Source organism: Gopherus evgoodei, chromosome 11, assembly GCF_007399415.2.
Source record: "Gopherus evgoodei ecotype Sinaloan lineage chromosome 11, rGopEvg1_v1.p, whole genome shotgun sequence".
NCBI classification, from domain to species: domain Eukaryota; kingdom Metazoa; phylum Chordata; order Testudines; family Testudinidae; genus Gopherus; species Gopherus evgoodei.
In genome coordinates this window covers 46,685,565-46,705,597 of record NC_044332.1, presented here as the reverse complement: position 1 = coordinate 46,705,597, position 20,033 = coordinate 46,685,565, and the positions used below count along the sequence as shown (strand labels likewise).

The window sequence follows — 20,033 nt, the reverse complement described above, 5'->3', positions numbered from 1 at the left end:
GTCTGGCTCTGTTGATCTGTTTCCTTATTTCCTCATGCGGGTATTGTAGTTTTGAGAATGCTTGGTGGAGATTTTGTAGGTGTTGGTCTCTGTCTGAGGGGTTAGAGCAGATGCGGTTGTACCTCAGTGCTTGGCTGTAGACAATGGATCGTGTGATGTGCCCGGGATGGAAGCTGGAGGCATGAAGGTAGGCATAGCGGTCGGTGGGTTTTCGATATAGGGTGGTGTTAATGTGACCATCACTTATTTGCACCGTGGTGTCAAGAAAGTGGACCTCCCGTGTAGATTGGTCCAGGCTGAGGTTGATGGTGGGGTGGAAGCTGTTGAAATCATGGTGGAATTTTTCCAGAGTCTCCTTCCCATGGGTCCAGATGATGAAGATGTCATCAATGTAGCGTAGATAGAGAAGGGGTGTGAGTGGACGAGAGCTGAGGAAGCGTTGTTCCAGGTCGGCCATGAAGATATTGGCATATTGTGGGGCCATGCGGGTGCCCATAGCAGTGCCACTGATCTGGAGATATATATTGTCATCAAATTTGAAATAGTTGTGTGTAAGTATAAAGGCACAGAGCTCAGCAGCCAGTTGTGCTGTGGCATCATCAGGAATGGTGTTCCTGACAGCTTGTATTCCATCTGTGTGTGGGATGTTTGTGTAGAGAGCCTCTACATCCATGGTGGCTAGGATGGTGTTTTCTGGGAGGTCACCAATGCATTGTAGTTTCCTCAGGAAATCAGTGGTGTCGCGGAGATAGCTGGGAGTGCTGGTGGCATAGGGTCTAAGTAGAGAGTCCATATATCCAGACAGTCCTTCAGAGAGAGTGCCAATGCCCGAGATGATGGGGCATCCAGGATTTCCGGGTTTGTGGATCTTGGGTAGTAGATAGAATAACCCTGGTCGGGGCTCTAGGGGTATGTTGATTTCTTCTGGTGTTAGTGTAGGGAGAGTCCTGAGTAGATGCTGTAGTTTCTTAGTGTATTCCTCAGTGGGATCTGAGGGAAGTGGCCTGTAGAATTTGGTATTGGAGAGTTGTCTGGCTGCCTCCTTTTGATAGTCAGACCTGTTCATGATGACAACGGCACCTCCTTTATCAGCCTCTTTGATGATAATGTCAGGGTGGTTTCTGAGGCTGTGGATGGCATTGCGTTCTGCACGGCTTAGGTTGTGAGGCAAGCGATGTTGTTGTTCCACGATTTCTGCCTGTGCACGCCGGCGGAAGCATTCAATGTATAGGTCCAGGCTGTCATTTCGACCCTCAGGAGGAGTCCATGTGGAGTTCTTTTTCTTGTGCTGTTGGTGGGAGGGCACCCGTGTATCAGTGCACTGTTCAGTGTTGTCCTGGAAGTATTCTTTGAGTCGGAGACGGCGAAAGTAGGCTTCCAGATCGCCACAGAACTGTATCATGTTGGTGGGGGTGGCAGGGCAGAAAGAGAGTCCCCGAGATAGGACAGACTTTTCTTCTGGGCTGAGTGTGTAGTTGGATAGATTGACGATATTGCTGGGTGGGTTAGGGGTACCACTGTTGTGGCCCCATGTGGCAGGTAGGAGTTTAGACAGCTTACAGTCCTTTTTCCTTTGAAGAGAGGTGAAGTGAGTAATGTAGATCTCCTGTCTTATTCTAGTGAAGTCCGTTTGTATAGAAGTTTGGTTATTAATAAGAGTCTCCAGGTTGGAGAGCTCTTTTTTGATGTTTTCCTGTTTGCTGTATAGGATGCTGATCAGGTGGTTCCTCAAAAAACTGAGGAACCACCTGATCAGCATCCTATACAGCAAACAGGAAAACATCAAAAAAGAGCTCTCCAACCTGGAGACTCTTATTAATAACCAAACTTCTATACAAACGGACTTCACTAGAATAAGACAGGAGATCTACATTACTCACTTCACCTCTCTTCAAAGGAAAAAGGACTGTAAGCTGTCTAAACTCCTACCTGCCACATGGGGCCACAACAGTGGTACCCCTAACCCACCCAGCAATATCGTCAATCTATCCAACTACACACTCAGCCCAGAAGAAAAGTCTGTCCTATCTCGGGGACTCTCTTTCTGCCCTGCCACCCCCACCAACATGATACAGTTCTGTGGCGATCTGGAAGCCTACTTTCGCCGTCTCCGACTCAAAGAATACTTCCAGGACAACACTGAACAGTGCACTGATACACGGGTGCCCTCCCACCAACAGCACAAGAAAAAGAACTCCACATGGACTCCTCCTGAGGGTCGAAATGACAGCCTGGACCTATACATTGAATGCTTCCGCCGGCGTGCACAGGCAGAAATCGTGGAACAACAACATCGCTTGCCTCACAACCTAAGCCGTGCAGAACGCAATGCCATCCACAGCCTCAGAAACCACCCTGACATTATCATCAAAGAGGCTGATAAAGGAGGTGCCGTTGTCATCATGAACAGGTCTGACTATCAAAAGGAGGCAGCCAGACAACTCTCCAATACCAAATTCTACAGGCCACTTCCCTCAGATCCCACTGAGGAATACACTAAGAAACTACAGCATCTACTCAGGACTCTCCCTACACTAACACCAGAAGAAATCAACATACCCCTAGAGCCCCGACCAGGGTTATTCTATCTACTACCCAAGATCCACAAACCCGGAAATCCTGGATGCCCCATCATCTCGGGCATTGGCACTCTCTCTGAAGGACTGTCTGGATATATGGACTCTCTACTCAGACCCTATGCCACCAGCACTCCCAGCTATCTCCGCGACACCACTGATTTCCTGAGGAAACTACAATGCATTGGTGACCTCCCAGAAAACACCATCCTAGCCACCATGGATGTAGAGGCTCTCTACACAAACATCCCACACACAGATGGAATACAAGCTGTCAGGAACACCATTCCTGATGATGCCACAGCACAACTGGCTGCTGAGCTCTGTGCCTTTATACTTACACACAACTATTTCAAATTTGATGACAATATATATCTCCAGATCAGTGGCACTGCTATGGGCACCCGCATGGCCCCACAATATGCCAATATCTTCATGGCCGACCTGGAACAACGCTTCCTCAGCTCTCGTCCACTCACACCCCTTCTCTATCTACGCTACATTGATGACATCTTCATCATCTGGACCCATGGGAAGGAGACTCTGGAAAAATTCCACCATGATTTCAACAGCTTCCACCCCACCATCAACCTCAGCCTGGACCAATCTACACGGGAGGTCCACTTTCTTGACACCACGGTGCAAATAAGTGATGGTCACATTAACACCACCCTATATCGAAAACCCACCGACCGCTATGCCTACCTTCATGCCTCCAGCTTCCATCCCGGGCACATCACACGATCCATTGTCTACAGCCAAGCACTGAGGTACAACCGCATCTGCTCTAACCCCTCAGACAGAGACCAACACCTACAAAATCTCCACCAAGCATTCTCAAAACTACAATACCCGCATGAGGAAATAAGGAAACAGATCAACAGAGCCAGACGTGTACCCAGAAGCCTCCTACTGCAAGACAAACCCAAGAGAGAAACCAACAGGACTCCACTGGCCATCACATACAGCCCCCAGCTAAAACCCCTCCAACGCATCATCAAGGATCTACAACCCATCCTGGACAATGATCCCACACTTTCACAGGCCTTGGGTGGCAGGCCAATCCTTGCCCACAGACAACCTGCCAACCTGAAACATATTCTCACCAGTAACTGCACACCATACCATAATAACTCTAGCTCAGGAACCAATCCATGCAACAAACCTCGATGCCAACTCTGCCCACATATCTACACCAGCGACACCATCACAGGACCTAACCAGATCAGCCACACCATCACTGGTTCATTCATCTGCACATCCACCAATGTAATATACGCCATCATATGCCAGCAATGCCCCTCTGCTACGTACATCGGCCAAACTGGACAGTCTCTACGGAAAAGGATAAATGGACACAAATCAGACATTAGGAATGGCAATATACAAAAACCTGTAGGAGAGCACTTCAACCTCCCTGGCCACACTATAGCAGACCTTAAGGTGGCCATCCTGCAGCAAAAAAACTTCAGGACCAGACTTCAAAGAGAAACTGCTGAGCTTCAGTTCATCTGCAAATTTGACACCATCAGCTCAGGATTGAACAAAGACTGTGAATGGCTTGCCAATTACAGAACCAGTTTCTCCTCTCTTGGTTTTCACACCTCAACTGCTAGAACAGGGCCTCATCCTCCCTGATTGAACTGACCTCGTTATCTCTAGCTTGCTTGCTAGCACACATATATATATCTGCCCCTGGATATTTCCATTACATGCATCTGAGGAAGTGGGTATTCACCCACGAAAGCTCATGCTCCAAAACATCTGTTAGTCTATAAGGTGCCACAGGATTCTTTGCTGCTTTTACAGATCCAGACTAACACGGCTACCCTCTGATACTAGTCTAGAGAGGGAGGAAATGGGAGCAGTCCAACTACGCAGATTTATACTCTCCAGGACCACTGGTTTTTCCATTATAATGCTGAGCTGCATTATCTTCCTTTGAGAAAAGGGTTAGTGTGCCAGTGCAATCAGATCCATAGTGATAGCATAGCTTGGCTCTTGAATGACATGCTGCCAGGAGGAAGGGGATTGGGGAGCACCAAGAAGGGCCTGACTGTCCAGAACCCTCTCACATCTAAGGGTTTCTTTGAGGATTTGGGGACATATGCACAGTGCAGAGGGCTTTGGACATGCCACTTGTGTGTGGCTTCAAACCTTTCCCAGTGGAGGGAAGGATGCATCAACAGGAGTTTTCCATGTTAATTTTCCCTCCTGTGTGCTTTTCTGCAGGAGGCAATAGTAGGTCCCCAAGTTGGTTTTGGCAAAATGTTGTTTATCTTTGTTCTTTTTCAATGAGGTTTTATTGACGGCTAACTTAAACCAGCCCATCATTCTGATGAATATCATTTTATTGTTGACTTGTACTCTCCCATGTGTTTATATTCCTGCTGTCACAAACCCTTATTGACCAATGCAGCAGCAAGCAAGCATAAAAGCCTATCATTTGCATAGCACAATAGCCAATAAAATAAAAATAGTTCCCTCATTTTTTTTCTTGACTGTGAGGACTACAATTATTTTCACATATTTTAAGATGGTCTCCATGAGATAGATTGAACACTCTACCAGAAGGTGTTCTGGAAGCTCCGCATGGTTCTCCTTCCAGTTTCCTGGCATTATTCCTTCCAGAGGGATAGGGTTTGCAATAAGAGTAGGACTCTGTTATTCCACAAAACCTCGGTGGCATTCAGGTAGTATAGGGAGGTCATTTGTCTCTGCACTAGCCTCTCTCTCCCCTCTGTGTTTTCTGTTGGGGTTTGATCCTGCTCCCAGTGAAGTAGATGACTAAACTTCTGTTGACTCCAGTGAGGAAGGTTAAAACTTTTTGTTCAGCACAACTCCATTGTAATTAAAGATAGATGACATTTTTTGCATGAAACAATTTTTGGTGAAAAACGAAGATTTTGCAACACAAACATTTCATGAATTCTTGTCAAAATTTCTTCAGTTGACCTCTCCCCTCCAAATTTCAAAAAAAATCAGAACATTTAATTTCAACATTTTCTAAATGAAACACTTCACTTTTAAAATTCAAAATGACTTTTTGGTTCAAGATTTCTTTTAATTCTGTTAAAAAAACAGTCAAAATGTTTAAAATGTTCAAAATTGAAGTGAAACATTTTGTTGGACTCAAAATGTTTTTTTTTACTTTTCAATTTTTCAAAATTTTATTTGTGTTTTGATGCGAAACAATTTTTCCTCCCAATATTGGTGGTGCTGCTAAACTAGTCACTTAGAAGCTTGATTTTAAAGTGACTGAATCATTTGCAGGGTACACGAACCAAATATGGCAATGACCTTTTCAGTCTGCTGTTCTATAGTTTGCGCTAGCAGAAAGATGACATTCCATCTCCTTAGTTTGCAAATACATACCAAGAATAGCTACAACAATGTCATTCTTGAGGATTTCAATGGAGCCTCTTGACAGGAAGTAAAGAGCTGTGAGAACATCACCACAGTGGACTAAAGTGTCACCAGGAGGAGCATGGGTTGTCTTAAACTTCATAGCTAAAGCTCGGAGACAACCTTTACTGGCCCCCTGGAAAGCTTTGCAGTTCTGAAGCAAGTTTTGGTTGAGGTGTAGACAAATGTCAGCTTGTAAGCATTCTGGAAACCCCTTTAGGACCTGAAGAGAAAAATGAAAGAGTTTCACATCAATACTATGCAAATAATTTTAAATAACTTGCAGTGTTCCCAGTGTGAATGCATTGACATAAAGATAGTGGTGAGTGGCAAGGCTGTTCAGAATACAGTAACTCCTCGCTTAATGTTGTAGTTATGTTCCTGAAAAATGTGACTTTAAGTGAAACTATGTTAAGCGAATCCAATTTTCCCATAAGAATTAATGTAAATAGGGGAGTTTAGGGTCCAGGGGATTTTTTTTCACCAAAGGGTATACATAGTATAAGTTTTAAACAAACAATTTAATACTTTACACAGCAATGATGATTGTGAAACTTGGTTGAGGTGGTGGAGTCGGAGGGTGGGTTATTTCCTAGGGAATGCCTTACTGTTAAATGATGAGCGAGAACTCGGCTGAGCCCTCAATGATTAACACATTCTTAATGTAGCCTCATACTCTACAAGGCAGCAGGAATGGAGGGAGAGAAGACAGCATGACAGACAGATACACACACACTGTGTGCGTGAGAGAGAGCTGTGCATTGCCCCTTTAAGTACACTGAACCACTCTAAGTAGATTGCCTTTTTAAGTAGACCAGGAAGTTGAGATAGCAGCTGCTGCCAGCATGCTCCCTTCCTCCCTCTGTCCTGAGCCTGTCATGTTCTACCCCTGCTCTATGGAGATGGTGTAAGCGAGGTGCAGGAGGGAAGGGTACACCCTGATATTAGCCCTCTTTCTCCCCCTCCCCCACACAGCAAGGCAGAGGCTCCTGGGAGCAGCTCCAAGGCAGAGGGCAGGAGCAGCACATGGCAGTGGGGTGAGGGACAGCTGAACTGCTGGCAACTGATAGACTGCTGGGCGGCTGCCACACAGGGAACTTAGGTGAGTGGGGAGCTGATGGGGTGACTGCCAGTCCACCCGGGTTCTAAGCCCCCACCAGCTAGTTCCAATGGGCTGCTCTTTCTGCAAGCAGTGGGACAAAGCAGGCAGCTGCCAAACAACGTTATAAGGGAGCATTGCGCAACTTTAAACGAGCATGTTCTCTAATTGATCAGCAACGTAACAATGAAAGAACGTTAACTGAGATGACTTTAAGTGAGGAGTTACTGTATTTTCAATTCATCCAATTTAATGAACATGTACTTTGATCAAAATATGGGCTCAAATAGGTGTTCTCTATATCATTTAATCTGAATACTAGCAGGGTCTCTTGGAAGTGTAGCGCTAGGGTGACCAGATGTCCTGATTTTATAGGGACAGTCCCAATTTTTGGGTCTTTTTCTTATATAGGCTCCTATTACCCCCCACCCCCTGTCCCAATTTTTCACATTTGCTGTCTGGTCACCCTATGTAGTACCTACACATAATTTTTTTTATTTTTTGCATTACAGGAAATGTAATCAGAACATGTATGAATATATTGCAACAGGATAACGATAAGATTTAACTAAGCTTGGAAGGATTAGATTTTTATAGGTAAAGGTCAGTAAATGTCGATTTCACCATACACCATACACCATACACAATGTAGCCTCATACTCTACAAGGCAGCAGGAATGGAGGGAGAGAAAAGTATTTCCATTGATAATAATCAAAATTTACAAGTAGGCGAAGTAAGAAAAATGCTGCTTGAGAACTTAGAGTTTGGTTTAAGTACACTTACTTTGTATATCTTGACCTGTGATGTTGGCTATTTGTGTTTTAATGATTACAAGGCTTTAACTTTTTGACTCTCAGGGTCTACAACAATTATTGTCTTACCCCCATCATTTCCCACAACTGAAAATTTAAATAGATAAAAATAGGAAAAAACTATTAAAACCTATAATTTTGCATAGCTGTGAAAATTTAAATTGATGTGTTGTTAAATATATTTAATTTAGAAATGTATAGCCCAGATCCTCTGTAGCAAATCTGTGTACTCCATTCAAGCCAGATTTACACAAGCTGAGGATCTGGCCCATAAACTGCAGGTACTTGCTCACCTTTTATCCAGGTTCACTGGAGTTTACCTGAACTAGAACCTCAGGATTCGCCAAAGATACAATGTTAATTTTGTTCATGGAATGAAGACAAGGATTCTGCTTACAACTTGGTCATTATGGGCGAGAGATTTGCTAAATTGTTCAGCATTAGCCTTTGTTTCATCTGAAGGTAATGCAAGGTTTACCATTCGTTTCAATGGAAACAATGCCCACCCACTGAGTAAACTCATTGTATTCAGAAACAGGACTCACACATAAGTTACTATGCACTATCCACTTCTTGGGCCACATCCTGCTTGTTTTTCACTTATGCAGAGAATCCCATTGAAGTTAATGGGCCAAATTCTCTTTCATTGCACAGTTTTCTTTGATTTCAGGGGGAGTTGCATATGCATATCTGAATTCGACACAATGGGACTAATCATGAGAGTAATGTGAACAGGATTTGCCTTCCTGCTATTAACACAGTCTATTGATCTACTATTTTTTCTTTTATAGTGTGTACGCACGTAAGTAATATCAATGAAAATTTCTGTAGAGAATGCAATTTAAAATAATTTCTGTCATAACAGTATTCAGTCCTCTCTGTATATTTTCTTATTTCAGCACAATAAAGCTCTGTGCAGTCATTCCTACTGCATAGATAGGTTCTCAACTGCTATCTCTCGCCTTGTTAACAGAGAAGAGGGATGTGTACATTTCTGACATGAGGCTATTTGTCCACTAAAGCCAAGCTATGATTTACAAATGAAACATTAGTACCTTTAATTGCTTTTGAAATATTTCTATGATTGCTAACAGAAATCAATACAGCTTCTATTGTGAAATAACAGAAAACACAATGTTATAACACACATTTATACAAATAGTTTTAACAATTCATGGCCTTTGGACACTATCATGCCAGTCTATGCATCTTTAAAGAAGCCAGAATTCAACAAGAAGCAAAGGAAAACAAAAAAACAAAAAAGGAAAAGCTTCTACTTTAGCACTCTGTTACCAATGTCTAACTACATGTAACCAGATACTGCTTAAAGTACAGTTGATTCTATTTATTTTAATATGGTTATATCCAAATGTATTAACAAGTTGCTATCGTTTACCAAATTTACCATGTTCTGAATAATACAGTAAAACTGATATCTAAACATATTAGATCAACCATAGGGGGGATGAAAAGTTGGAAATATTTGTTTTAAAATTATTTTGGTCTCTGTTCATTGATTGAAGAAAAGAACTTAATATTTTGAAGTGTTTAATTATTTTTCTCTCTTTCTTTTTGTTATGCTCCCATTTTGATGTAATTTAGAGAAGCCCCAGTTTTAAATGATACGAAATACCAACATAGTTTCAATTCAGATGTGCTAAAGTGAAATGTTTTTATGTTGTCAGACACACAAAAGCACAGTCTTAACATGAATCAGATTCAATTCCATTTGTATTTGTATTAGTTAACAAAGAATTGTACTTTACTGTTAAACAAAAGCTATGCAGAGCATGTTTGTTGGTTTAGTTAATATTTCTGCACATTTTGGTTTATTTAGAGAAATAAGTAGAAAGGTCATTAATTTGTTCTGACTATGAAGATATTATAAACCACTGCTTAGTATTTGTTAGTTGCTGTAATCATAGTTCAATAGCACTCAAAATACTAGGCACTAGGCACTGTACAAACATGTAGGAGGAGACAGGCCCTGCCCCAGACAGATTATATCCTAATGAGGTATTGAAAGCATTTATGATTTGAAGTTATGATTTTCAACAGTCCCTAAGGCAAATGGGCACCCAAAGTCCATTTAATTGTGATGGGAATTGGGTGCTTAGCTCCATTAAGTCAGCTTTGAAAAATCACAGCCTAAATTCTTGACGTCAGAAGAGTTAAAATTTGTTAGAACATTGGTATATACAGTACTACTAAGAGCGGAATTGCCTCACCACTTATATTATACTTGATCATATTTTAAATATTAGTAAATTGACAGAATAATTTAAAACAATTTGCCATAAAATTTACTTATTCTTTTCTAATCCATGCTGGTCTTTATGAAAATATTTGGTTCAGCAATTTTACCAAAATGTTAAAAAAAAAAATGAAGAGTGATTCTGATCTCACACCACTGTAAATCCAGAAGAACTGTATTCAGATTAATGGAGTTACAACTCCTGTTAGATTGGTGAATTGGGAAACCAGGCCTTAATATTTATAGAGTACCCAGAATTGCCAACCCAAAGTGTTCAATAATCAGGAGTCAGGTCTTCAAAAATTAGGTTTTTTTTTAAACAGAGTGGGGGTTCTTTTGATCTATCATCTAGTTTCTAGGCCATTAAATACACTCTCATCACATTTACTCTCGGTGACCAGGAGGACTAAAAACTTACTCTTTTAAAAAATAAAAGCTGAGAATCTCTTGTAGCTATCTGACTCCACAAGCTGGAACTTTAAGAAAAACGCTAGCAATTGTGAGACTTGTGACAACACTGAGTATAACAGAGATAGGAACTGCTCTCAAAATAGCATAATTCTAGGTGACAGGTTTTGAGATAGTAGTGTTGGGGGTCTATCAGGAGAAGATTTTTAAATGTGTGTGTTTTAGTTTCTCCATTCTTCCCCTTCATGCTTCTACCTCCACACTCTGACACCTCAGTAATCTCTTCCCATTGGACTCTGTTCCACAAAAACACAGATTTTCATGTTTTTTGCAGCTGAACCTCTAGGGCAGAGGTGGGCTAACTACAGCCTGCAGGACCATCCTGCCTGGCCCCTGAGCTCCTGGCCCGGGAGGCTAGCCCCAAGGAAGGCGGTGTGACTGCCTGTCCTGGTGCTCTGGACAGCATGGCTGTAGCGCCATCAGTGCTCCAGGCAGCATGGTAACGGGGCAGGGAGCAGCAGGGGTTGGATAGAGGGCAGGGGAGTTTGGGGTGATGGAAAGGGGGCGGGGGTGTGGATGGGGTCAGGGTGGTCAGAGGGTGGGGAACATGGGGGTAGGGGTCCTGGGGGGCAGTCAGGAAGGAGAGCGTGGGTTAGATGGGAGTGGAATTTTGGAAACCCGATGTGGCACTCAGGCCGAAAAGTTTGCCCGCCCCTGCTCTAGGGGCTTCCTCACCATGGTACTTGAGTGTAATTCAGGAGATTCCGCTCTCCCCACAATTCTATTGTACTTCTTTACTTCGGGTTTTAGCTCTGTTCTTTGGCAGTCATGGGGCACAAACTCATTCCTCATCTTTGCAATTCACAGTATGGCATATAATGTTTGGCTGATCTTATTTAGCATCAGGGACAGCTCTACTGTTTTTGCCGCCCCAAGCAGCGCACTGAATTGCCGCCGCAGATGGCAAGGGCAGCAATTCGGAGGCAGCTTCTGTCTTCAGCTGGAAGACAGAAGCTGCACCGCCACGGACAGCTGAACATAGAAGCTGCCACTGAATTGCCACCGCCATGGAAACGCATGTGCCGCCCTAATGGCACATGGACTTCCCCCGCCATCGGCGGCTACAATTCGGCTTGCTGCTTGGAGACAAAAACACATGGACTACCGCCCCTTGCAGATTGCTGCTCCAAGCACCTGGTTGGGATGCTGGTGCCTGGAGCCGACCCTGTTTGGCATCCTCAGTAAGAAAAGTTAAGCTCATACACAGGGGAGGATTCTCTATGCCAAGCTGTGTGTCATGATCTGGAGTAACCTAGAAAGGAAAGTATTGCTATTATTCAAATTGGCTAGAAGATTAGTTCTTTGGAGGTGGTGTGGAATTCTTGCCGCATATCTTACTGTGGGTATGTCTACACTCCAGTGAGACACCCACGGCTGGCCCATGCCAGCTGACTCGGGCTCACAGGCTTCAGGCTAAGAGGCTGTTTAATTGTGGAGTAGACATTCAGGCTATGTCCCAAAGCTTGGGCTCCAGCCCAAGCCCAAACACCTGCAATTACACAGCCTGTTAGCCCACACCAGCTGGCATGAGTCTAATGGCAGTGTGGACATACCCTGAGATGACTGGTATTGAAAGCTTTTCCAAGAATGTTCTACTGGATGCCAATCTCACATGTATCTTGGTGCACTTTATGACAGTAAAATGAGCAATATCTATGAGGTTTAACCTCTGGCAACCATCTTACTTTTATATTGGCTACTGATAGATACAATTCATAATCAGGAAATGTGGTCTGTGTTTACTGTCTGAGTCAATAATAGTGTACATGATGAGCCATGTGGGTTTTGCATTTTCTGTTGAACTTCTGAACAGTTTTTTGATATGACATCAATTTCTGTCTCTTACAAGATACTAGGGAAGTACTCCAATAGGTGCAAATCAGGATACTGCTACAGGAGTTATTTCCATTGCTTTATTGGTGGGATTACACTCCTGAAAAACTCACAAATACATCAGTAAAATCAACGACTCCTGTATAGTTAATAATGAGTATTTCAAGGAAACCACTATTTCACAAGGTCTTTTGCATCCCTTAACTGAATCTCCTTTCCAGGTTGGTCAGGAGTATTGCACAGTAAATCCTCTATAAATGAGGAATCATGAAGAAACATATGTATGGGCTAGCCTTAGAGCTGTTTTTGCACCATGCTAACAGGCCTTTTATTAATGTGTTGTTGCTCATGTGATGCAATGTGTTCTGTTTCTTTGTTTTTATCTTCGTTCTACTTACCCCACAGTGTCACGTTCCATGTATTTTTGCCGACCATTTCAAGCTACATTCCTTTTACATATTGCGTGTTCATTGGGGCAAGTGTGGTACAGGATTTGTGTTTCGTATTCAGTGGTACTGCTTTCACACTCATTGGAAATTCAGGGTTTTTCTCTGTCAGGCATAAGCTTGCCTTTGGATGGAAATCCTGAGGGATGCAGTATCCCTTTTTTTACATATATTTGATTCCACAAGCAGTACATGTTGCTATACACTGGTTCTGGTGGCAGTCAGTGGTGTTCCTTGTACTCTGTGTCCATCTTTCTTCCAATGGTTCAAATTGTCTCTCTTGATACTGACATGATCAAATATAAAGTGGCATGTACTTGACAATCAGAGTAGACATTCTGCGGAAGAGATCACACTAACTATGTTAGGACGATGGCTCACGCCAAACTTATTTTTGCCTCGCACCCCTCCCCTAAAGGAGAGTCAGACCTATTTATGAATGCAGGCAGGTATACTAATAATCAAAGAGGCAGGGATAAGTGTAGGCACACAAGAGAACGTATATACATTATGGGCTTAATCCTGCACCATTTAAGTCAATGGGATTTTTTCCATTGACTTCAATAGATGCAGAATTAAGCCCTTGGAGTATTTACTGAAGGAATCTCCACATGCTTTCCCTTAACTAACCTATCTAATACTCAGGTACATGCCTTAGCATATGTCTACACTATGCAAAGCTACAACATCATAGCTATTCTGACATAACCCTCTAGTGTGTAGATGCAGTCTACATTAATGGAAATTTATTTTCTGTTGGTGTAGGAATAGCCTTCCCTGAGCAATGGCGGTTACATCAAGTGAAACATTCCTATATCAAACATAGCTGCGTCTCCCCTGGGAGTTAGCTACGTTATAGCTATTCCAGCCTATGTCAACCTAACTTTTCAGAACTTTTAAAGTTAATACAATTTACTTGGCTGGGTTTTTAGACAGTTTATTATAGATCAGAGCGAAATGCAGTACAGATAAAGATATTTTATATTTTTCCACCATATTTTCTTCCATCTATAGTGAAAAAGGCAGTTTTTAAACCTATCGATATGACTATAGGAGATAAGTCTTTGAGGCATGTAACAATGATTCAAGACTTACATTCTGTAGACACTTAGGGAGCTTCAGGCTCCAACCTATGAGTTGGACTTATATGTATCCCTTCTTTGAGAAGTCCAGTGAGGTAACACTTTGTCTATAATTGGAGAAGATTGTTAATTCCTCGTTTTAGAAGGACAGGGTGACACATGGGTGATTTATGGCTAGCAATCTCACTAGCTAATATTCTGTCTGTAATCTCTAGTTTTTATGGAAAGAAATGAGAAAGTTTTGGTAAAGAAACTAAAGAAACATCTAAACCCTCAGATAGATCCAGAGATTCTTTCTTCTAACTATCATTTATTTGGTCTTTCCTGGATTCAGTTAGAGCTAGCTGTTCTTTACTCCAATTTACTTTATGTGGTAGGATATCAGGGAGACCGCACTTTCTAAGATGAATAAAAAGGTGACAGAGCTGTGTGAAATTACTGGCAATGTACCCCTCATCATCTCATTATAGGCCTGATCCAAAACACAATGAAGTCAATCAAAAGATTCTATTTTATGTGCTCCGTATCGGCTCCTTAACTGTTGCACCCTCTGGGAATTCATAAGTAAAGTTCACGGGGAGGAGAGAAACAGCTGACTCTCAGGATCTTTCAGAAGAAAAAAGAATAGATAGTTTAAAAGCATCCCATTGATTCTCATTATGACAGACAGGATCAAGCAATAATATCTTGTGATTGATAGTATCCAGAATGGCTGACAATTCTAGAAGTTTCAGCACCATTGTTTTGCCACTGTTCATCATAAGGATATCTTCCATCAGTTTTGGCTGTCTGACAGGAACCAGCCTGAAGGCTGACTGGAGGGATCTAGGCTATCACTGAAGGCCAGGCACTACTAACATCTCTTTGCATTCACTTACATAATAACCTTGCCAGGGAGAAGAGGTTCTAGACTATACAATAGTTAAGCTATGTCAGTTGTGCCTGAGTTTTACTTTTTTGAGAACATGCCATTTAGAGCATGTCTTAGGATACTAAGACACTAGACCAAGTTCCATCTCTAGGAGGAGTTAACTGTTTCTGTGAGCAGGGGGAATTTCACATGCCATTTCACATGGCTTTGACCAGTTAAAAAGGACAAGGGGCAAGGTCATAGGTGGAGGCACAAAATCCTTTAGTGCATCTAGTGCATCTACGTATAGGATTAGACACAATTCTTATCGCAATGGGTGGAAATATGAGATTCTTCTTCTCCGTGCCTAAAAACTGTCATGGAGTCACATGATTTGGCACAATATGAAAGAGTTCCTTAAAACAGATAGCAGTCGGAGTTGGTAATCTGGGTTTTCAAGTGATTCTCCTTGGGATGAGATTTGCTGATTGCTATCATCATGGAGTAGACGACTCATTTGGCTTCAATCAGCACTTACATACAGATTTGTGTGAAATACTTTTGCTGCAATTCTCCATCCACATGCCAGCTTCCTTATTAACTTTGTGAATTTATCGGAGAGCTATGGCAAACTGGATGGTGGTAGGCAGTGTTTGGGAGCTTAAGTGTTGTGGACAGCAAGTGCTCTGAATGTTTTATTAGGTCATTGACCCCCTAATTCAAGGAGAGAATAATTTTTATTACTATAAAAATTAGGAAGCTGACAAGGTCCATGAGGTTTCTAGGGACAACATAGGCAGTTTCTTTTCTAAGATGGGCAGAGCGAAAGGCCAGGCTTCAGGCTGTGACTTGTTCTTTTGAATGCAGATTTTGTTCTGATTATCACTGTCTATCTAAGTATGTATAGGGACTTCATCACTGTGAAATATTTCAGACAATTATTTTTGCCTTATGCCACTCCTGAGAGGTAGGGAAGTATGATTTTATCCTTGTCCCAGTGGCAGATAAGACAGAGATGTTAATGACTTGTCCAAGGTCACACATGGGAGAACCAGGAACAGAAGCTATATCTCCTGAGTTCCAGTCCAGTGCCTTAACCACAAGACCTCCTCATGTCTCTGTGAGCTCCATAATGGATCGCTGAAACGTTCACTCCTGAAAACCTCTTGGAAACGTCAACTGTTGTAGAATGTGACCGACCATCTCTCATTTTTTTTACTGCATAGTCAGTTCAGTGGTGAGTCATATCTTGTCTTCATTGTGGAATGAAGGCAATCAATGGTAGAAAATTAGTAATTATCCTCTTTGTGAACTTTAGCCCACAAAACTATGAAATGAACTATTGATACAAGATTAATTCATTCATATACTCAAGTCTCATAAGTTTTTTTTGTTGGATCTCTTGATTAGCTGTAGTTTTTTTTGTTCATTAGCCAATAGACAAGGAAAAAACAACGTCCCAATTCCCAATCTATTTGTATTTTAAGTACTTTTTGGCTGTATCAAGTAAAACTGAGTAGGAAACTGTCCTGCAATTCTATATTATTTTGAAAATTTTCAGAAAATTTCCCATTCTGCATCAAAAGTTTTCACTGCAGCTGGCAGGTTCCTGCAAAAAGTTTCAATTTCAACAATTTGACATTTTCAGAAAAAACCCTTTCTGTTAGAAAATTCCCACTCAGTTCTAATCTCAGCCAATTCATTTAGAGGTTAATGATCCAAACTCTTGCAATTTGGGTACAGGTCAGATGTGATAGAGAAATCAATGTAGTTAATGGCTCTGGTCAGGATGGAGTTAAGTTAACCTCACTTTGACTTGTGAAATGTGCATTTTTCTCTTATATTCCTGGGATGTACATAGATAGCACATGATGGTAGCATCACTTTGGGCTTCAGAAGTGATTGTATGAGCAGCATAAGCAAATACATACTGTGTTAAAACAGTTGTAACATAAAATATAAAACTGAGAAATTTCTGTGCACTGCCAGCTGGTGAAAGCTGCCTTTTTGGTACAGTACCATTTATGGCCCTTATCCTCCATATAGTTATGCAGGTGCTTTTCTTTACACACACAGCTAGCACCATTGCAGCCAGTGAGACTAGTCACATGTGTCAAAATTAAGCACATTCATAGTGCTTGCAGGAAAAGGGCCTAACAATGTATATTGGAAGAATTTACAACCTGCTATCCCCTTTTATAATACTAAATTCAAAAATAAGAAGTAAAACTTCCTTCGGTCTATATTTGAAATGTTAATTAAAATACATGTTTGGGCAAACCCTTCCCAGAGCATGGCCCACTTATTTTGGATTTTTTTTAGGCAAAATAAACCAATACACCTAGCGTGATGCAAAGAAAAATCCATAGGAAAGTGGGGGTTAGAAGAAACGTGCATAATTGAAAAAAAGATCTTTGGATATTAAGTATTGCTTCTTTCTATAAGGAGTAGTACAGTCATGCTGTTATCAGTGGGTGCTGGACTGATAATATTGAAAGGAAGTGGAAAACATAAGGAGAAAAGAATACAAGAAAAACAGAACGAGATAGTTTGAAAAATTCTAGAACATAACGAAACAATCCTTTTAAATCTCAGGGACTGGCGGGAGCTTTCATTATAAATCATCTTTTGTAACTAACTTTGCCAGTGAATTAAACAACAGCATGATTTAAATTATGCTTATATTTCAGACTCAAAAATTTGATCCAGATTAAAGCAAATCCTAAATACTGTTTATCCAATCCATGCAAAATTATATTATCAGTACAACTGTTTTATCAAAATACATTATGCAATGCATCAAAATCAAAGAGCTGTAGAAGAGAAGCAGAGAGGAACAAATTAATCATTTTCTTATCATATTTCACCACCAGAGCTTTAAGGTTACTTTTATGTTTAGTCATCTAAGATGAACATGAAATATTATCTCCTTATTTTCAGTAAAAAAACTGCAGGATTTTTTAAAGAAAGTAAGTTTATTTATCTAAGTACAGTATTATTTCTTAGGTGAAAAGTTAGTTTGTTTTCCCTGAATTCTTAAATTATTAAAAAGCATTTTTTAAAACAAAATTCATATTATTAGTTATGTACATCATGTAAATTATTCATAAATTTCATGTTTCAAAGAAGGAAAATTATTTTAGACTTTATTTTACTCAGATTTCAGTGATGAGATGGGGGAGGAAGGAGAGAGTCAGGATCAAATTCTGCCCTTAGATATTCACATAGAACCCCAGTGGAAACTGGCAGGAGTCACACACTTGCCTGAGGACAGAATTGGTCCCTTTGGATGTAAATATAGAGATTTCATGCAAGATCAAACTCTCAAAACCACATGCCAGTCCATTGCATATGGACATGGTTTAGAGCCTGGAAAGCTTTGTCAGTACTTGCCGCTAACATGCATATGGGGTTTGAACTAAAAGCATTCACATAGAAAGGAAAACGCAGAATGATCAGCATGGCAAGTTTATCAGAGTGTGACATTTCTACAGAGCAACTAATTAATGAATATCATATACATGTGACCTTTTTTTGACAGAGAAGTTTGATTAGAGTTGTGGGATAAAACTGTCTAATAAATGTGGCAACATCAAGCAGTTTTATCTGTTTTGATTCAACATCTGATTCAATTTAGGTGCCTCTTTATTATCTACCAGTTCATCATGCAAAAAGGATACAACTGAAAATAGAAAACATTAAACAAGCTCTAAACCCAACAGATAACATGGATATTCTCCACACTTTACACTGGAATTAAATTTGATAGAAATACCTCCTGCTCTTACCAGTGGATGGTGTTATTCCATGTATTTAGGAATGAAGCAGACAGGAAAGAGATAAATCTTTCATAAGTACAACATAAATCAGACAACTGGCATATCAACCTTGAATTGATGTGTAATATATTCAAACAAACACACATTAAAAGTAAATTAAATGATTGTCATAGACTTGAGAGATAGAATAGTATGAGAGAGTAAGAAATAAAATAACAAAAACAAGCCACTAATCTGGATTGTTATTGTTTCATATTTATTTAAAACAAAACCTTCATACTGCCTCACAATCATATTGATGTAGGTGGGGATGTTTAATCCATTTAATTTGTATTTCACATAAATGACAAATCTAAGACAACTCCCACCACAGCAATTTCTGCATTATGCAAAGTTTAACCAGACAACATCCAATTAGTGGGTACTATTTCACATACAGGTGTCTCCATAGCAGTCACATCCAGTAATCAAAGGTGAATGAGTTCCTTTTAAGGTACACTCCTGTTAATACCTTCAGAAATACTGTGATGGACTAGAATCAGACCTACTCCAACTCAAGGGCTTGATCCAGCACAGTGTTGAGCATCTCAAACCCTACTGACTTCAGTGGGAGTTAGGGCCATTCAGTAACATATAGGATCAAGCTCCGATGTTGCCTTTCCACTAGTGTAACCTCCAAGAGAGGCTTGTGCAAACACCACCTGTTCTGGGGTATGAATTCTCCCTTGAGGTGCAGCAATGCCTGCAGAAGTGTGTCTGACTGTGTGCATGTTGGCATTGGGGAATTGTTTATAGATTTATGTAACAGTAACCAAGAAGTCAAGCTCTCAGTGATTGAGTCCTAAATGCCTTTTATCAAATCACTGCCCTTATCTGCTGATGTAAGGTGTGCACTCTTCCAACTTATTCACAGAGAAACAACCTCCCCTCTGGAAAATTTTATTTTTAAGGCAACATTAGTAAGGGTTAATTTATATTTGCACTGTACTGAAACTTGTGGAGTTTCTTTTCCTTTCAACCATTTATAGAGCTAGGTAAGGTCTCAGATCCGTCATTCTTAGAATAGCTTAGGAAGTTATCTGAGCTTGTATTATGCCATTGATGGTTTGAACTTGAGTGGTTCAACTTATAAGAAAGGAGATTTCTGTCTTTTGGAAAATAAGCAAACCAAGTGGATGCCTACTTCAGCTAATGATGTTATTTCCTTTTAGCATGCCACAGTCTGTAGCTTGTTATACGACTTATTTACAATATTCCGTCAGTGTCTATAATCAAGTGTCATGGGTAAAAAGTATCCTGGCATTTCTTTCTAAAATAGTAAGAACTCTGTGAATTGCTGAATGGTTAATACTGTGATGGCTTTCAGCAAAGACATGGAGATTGGTGGGTGGGAGCACAGTTGCTATTCAGGCTATTTTCTGATTAGAA

General features: G+C 40.9%; 1 protein-coding gene across 1 annotated transcript in view; it reads right to left on the bottom strand.

Moving 5' to 3' along the window:
• The window catches only part of KCNH7 (potassium voltage-gated channel subfamily H member 7), a 353,127-nt gene that overhangs the window by 36,001 nt on the left and 297,093 nt on the right, over positions 1–20,033 (bottom strand). Inside the window, exon 11 of the mRNA XM_030580821.1 lies at positions 5,952–6,204. Within this exon, the coding sequence (XP_030436681.1) occupies positions 5,952–6,204 (253 nt within the window). The remainder of the gene's footprint in view (positions 1–5,951; positions 6,205–20,033) is intronic.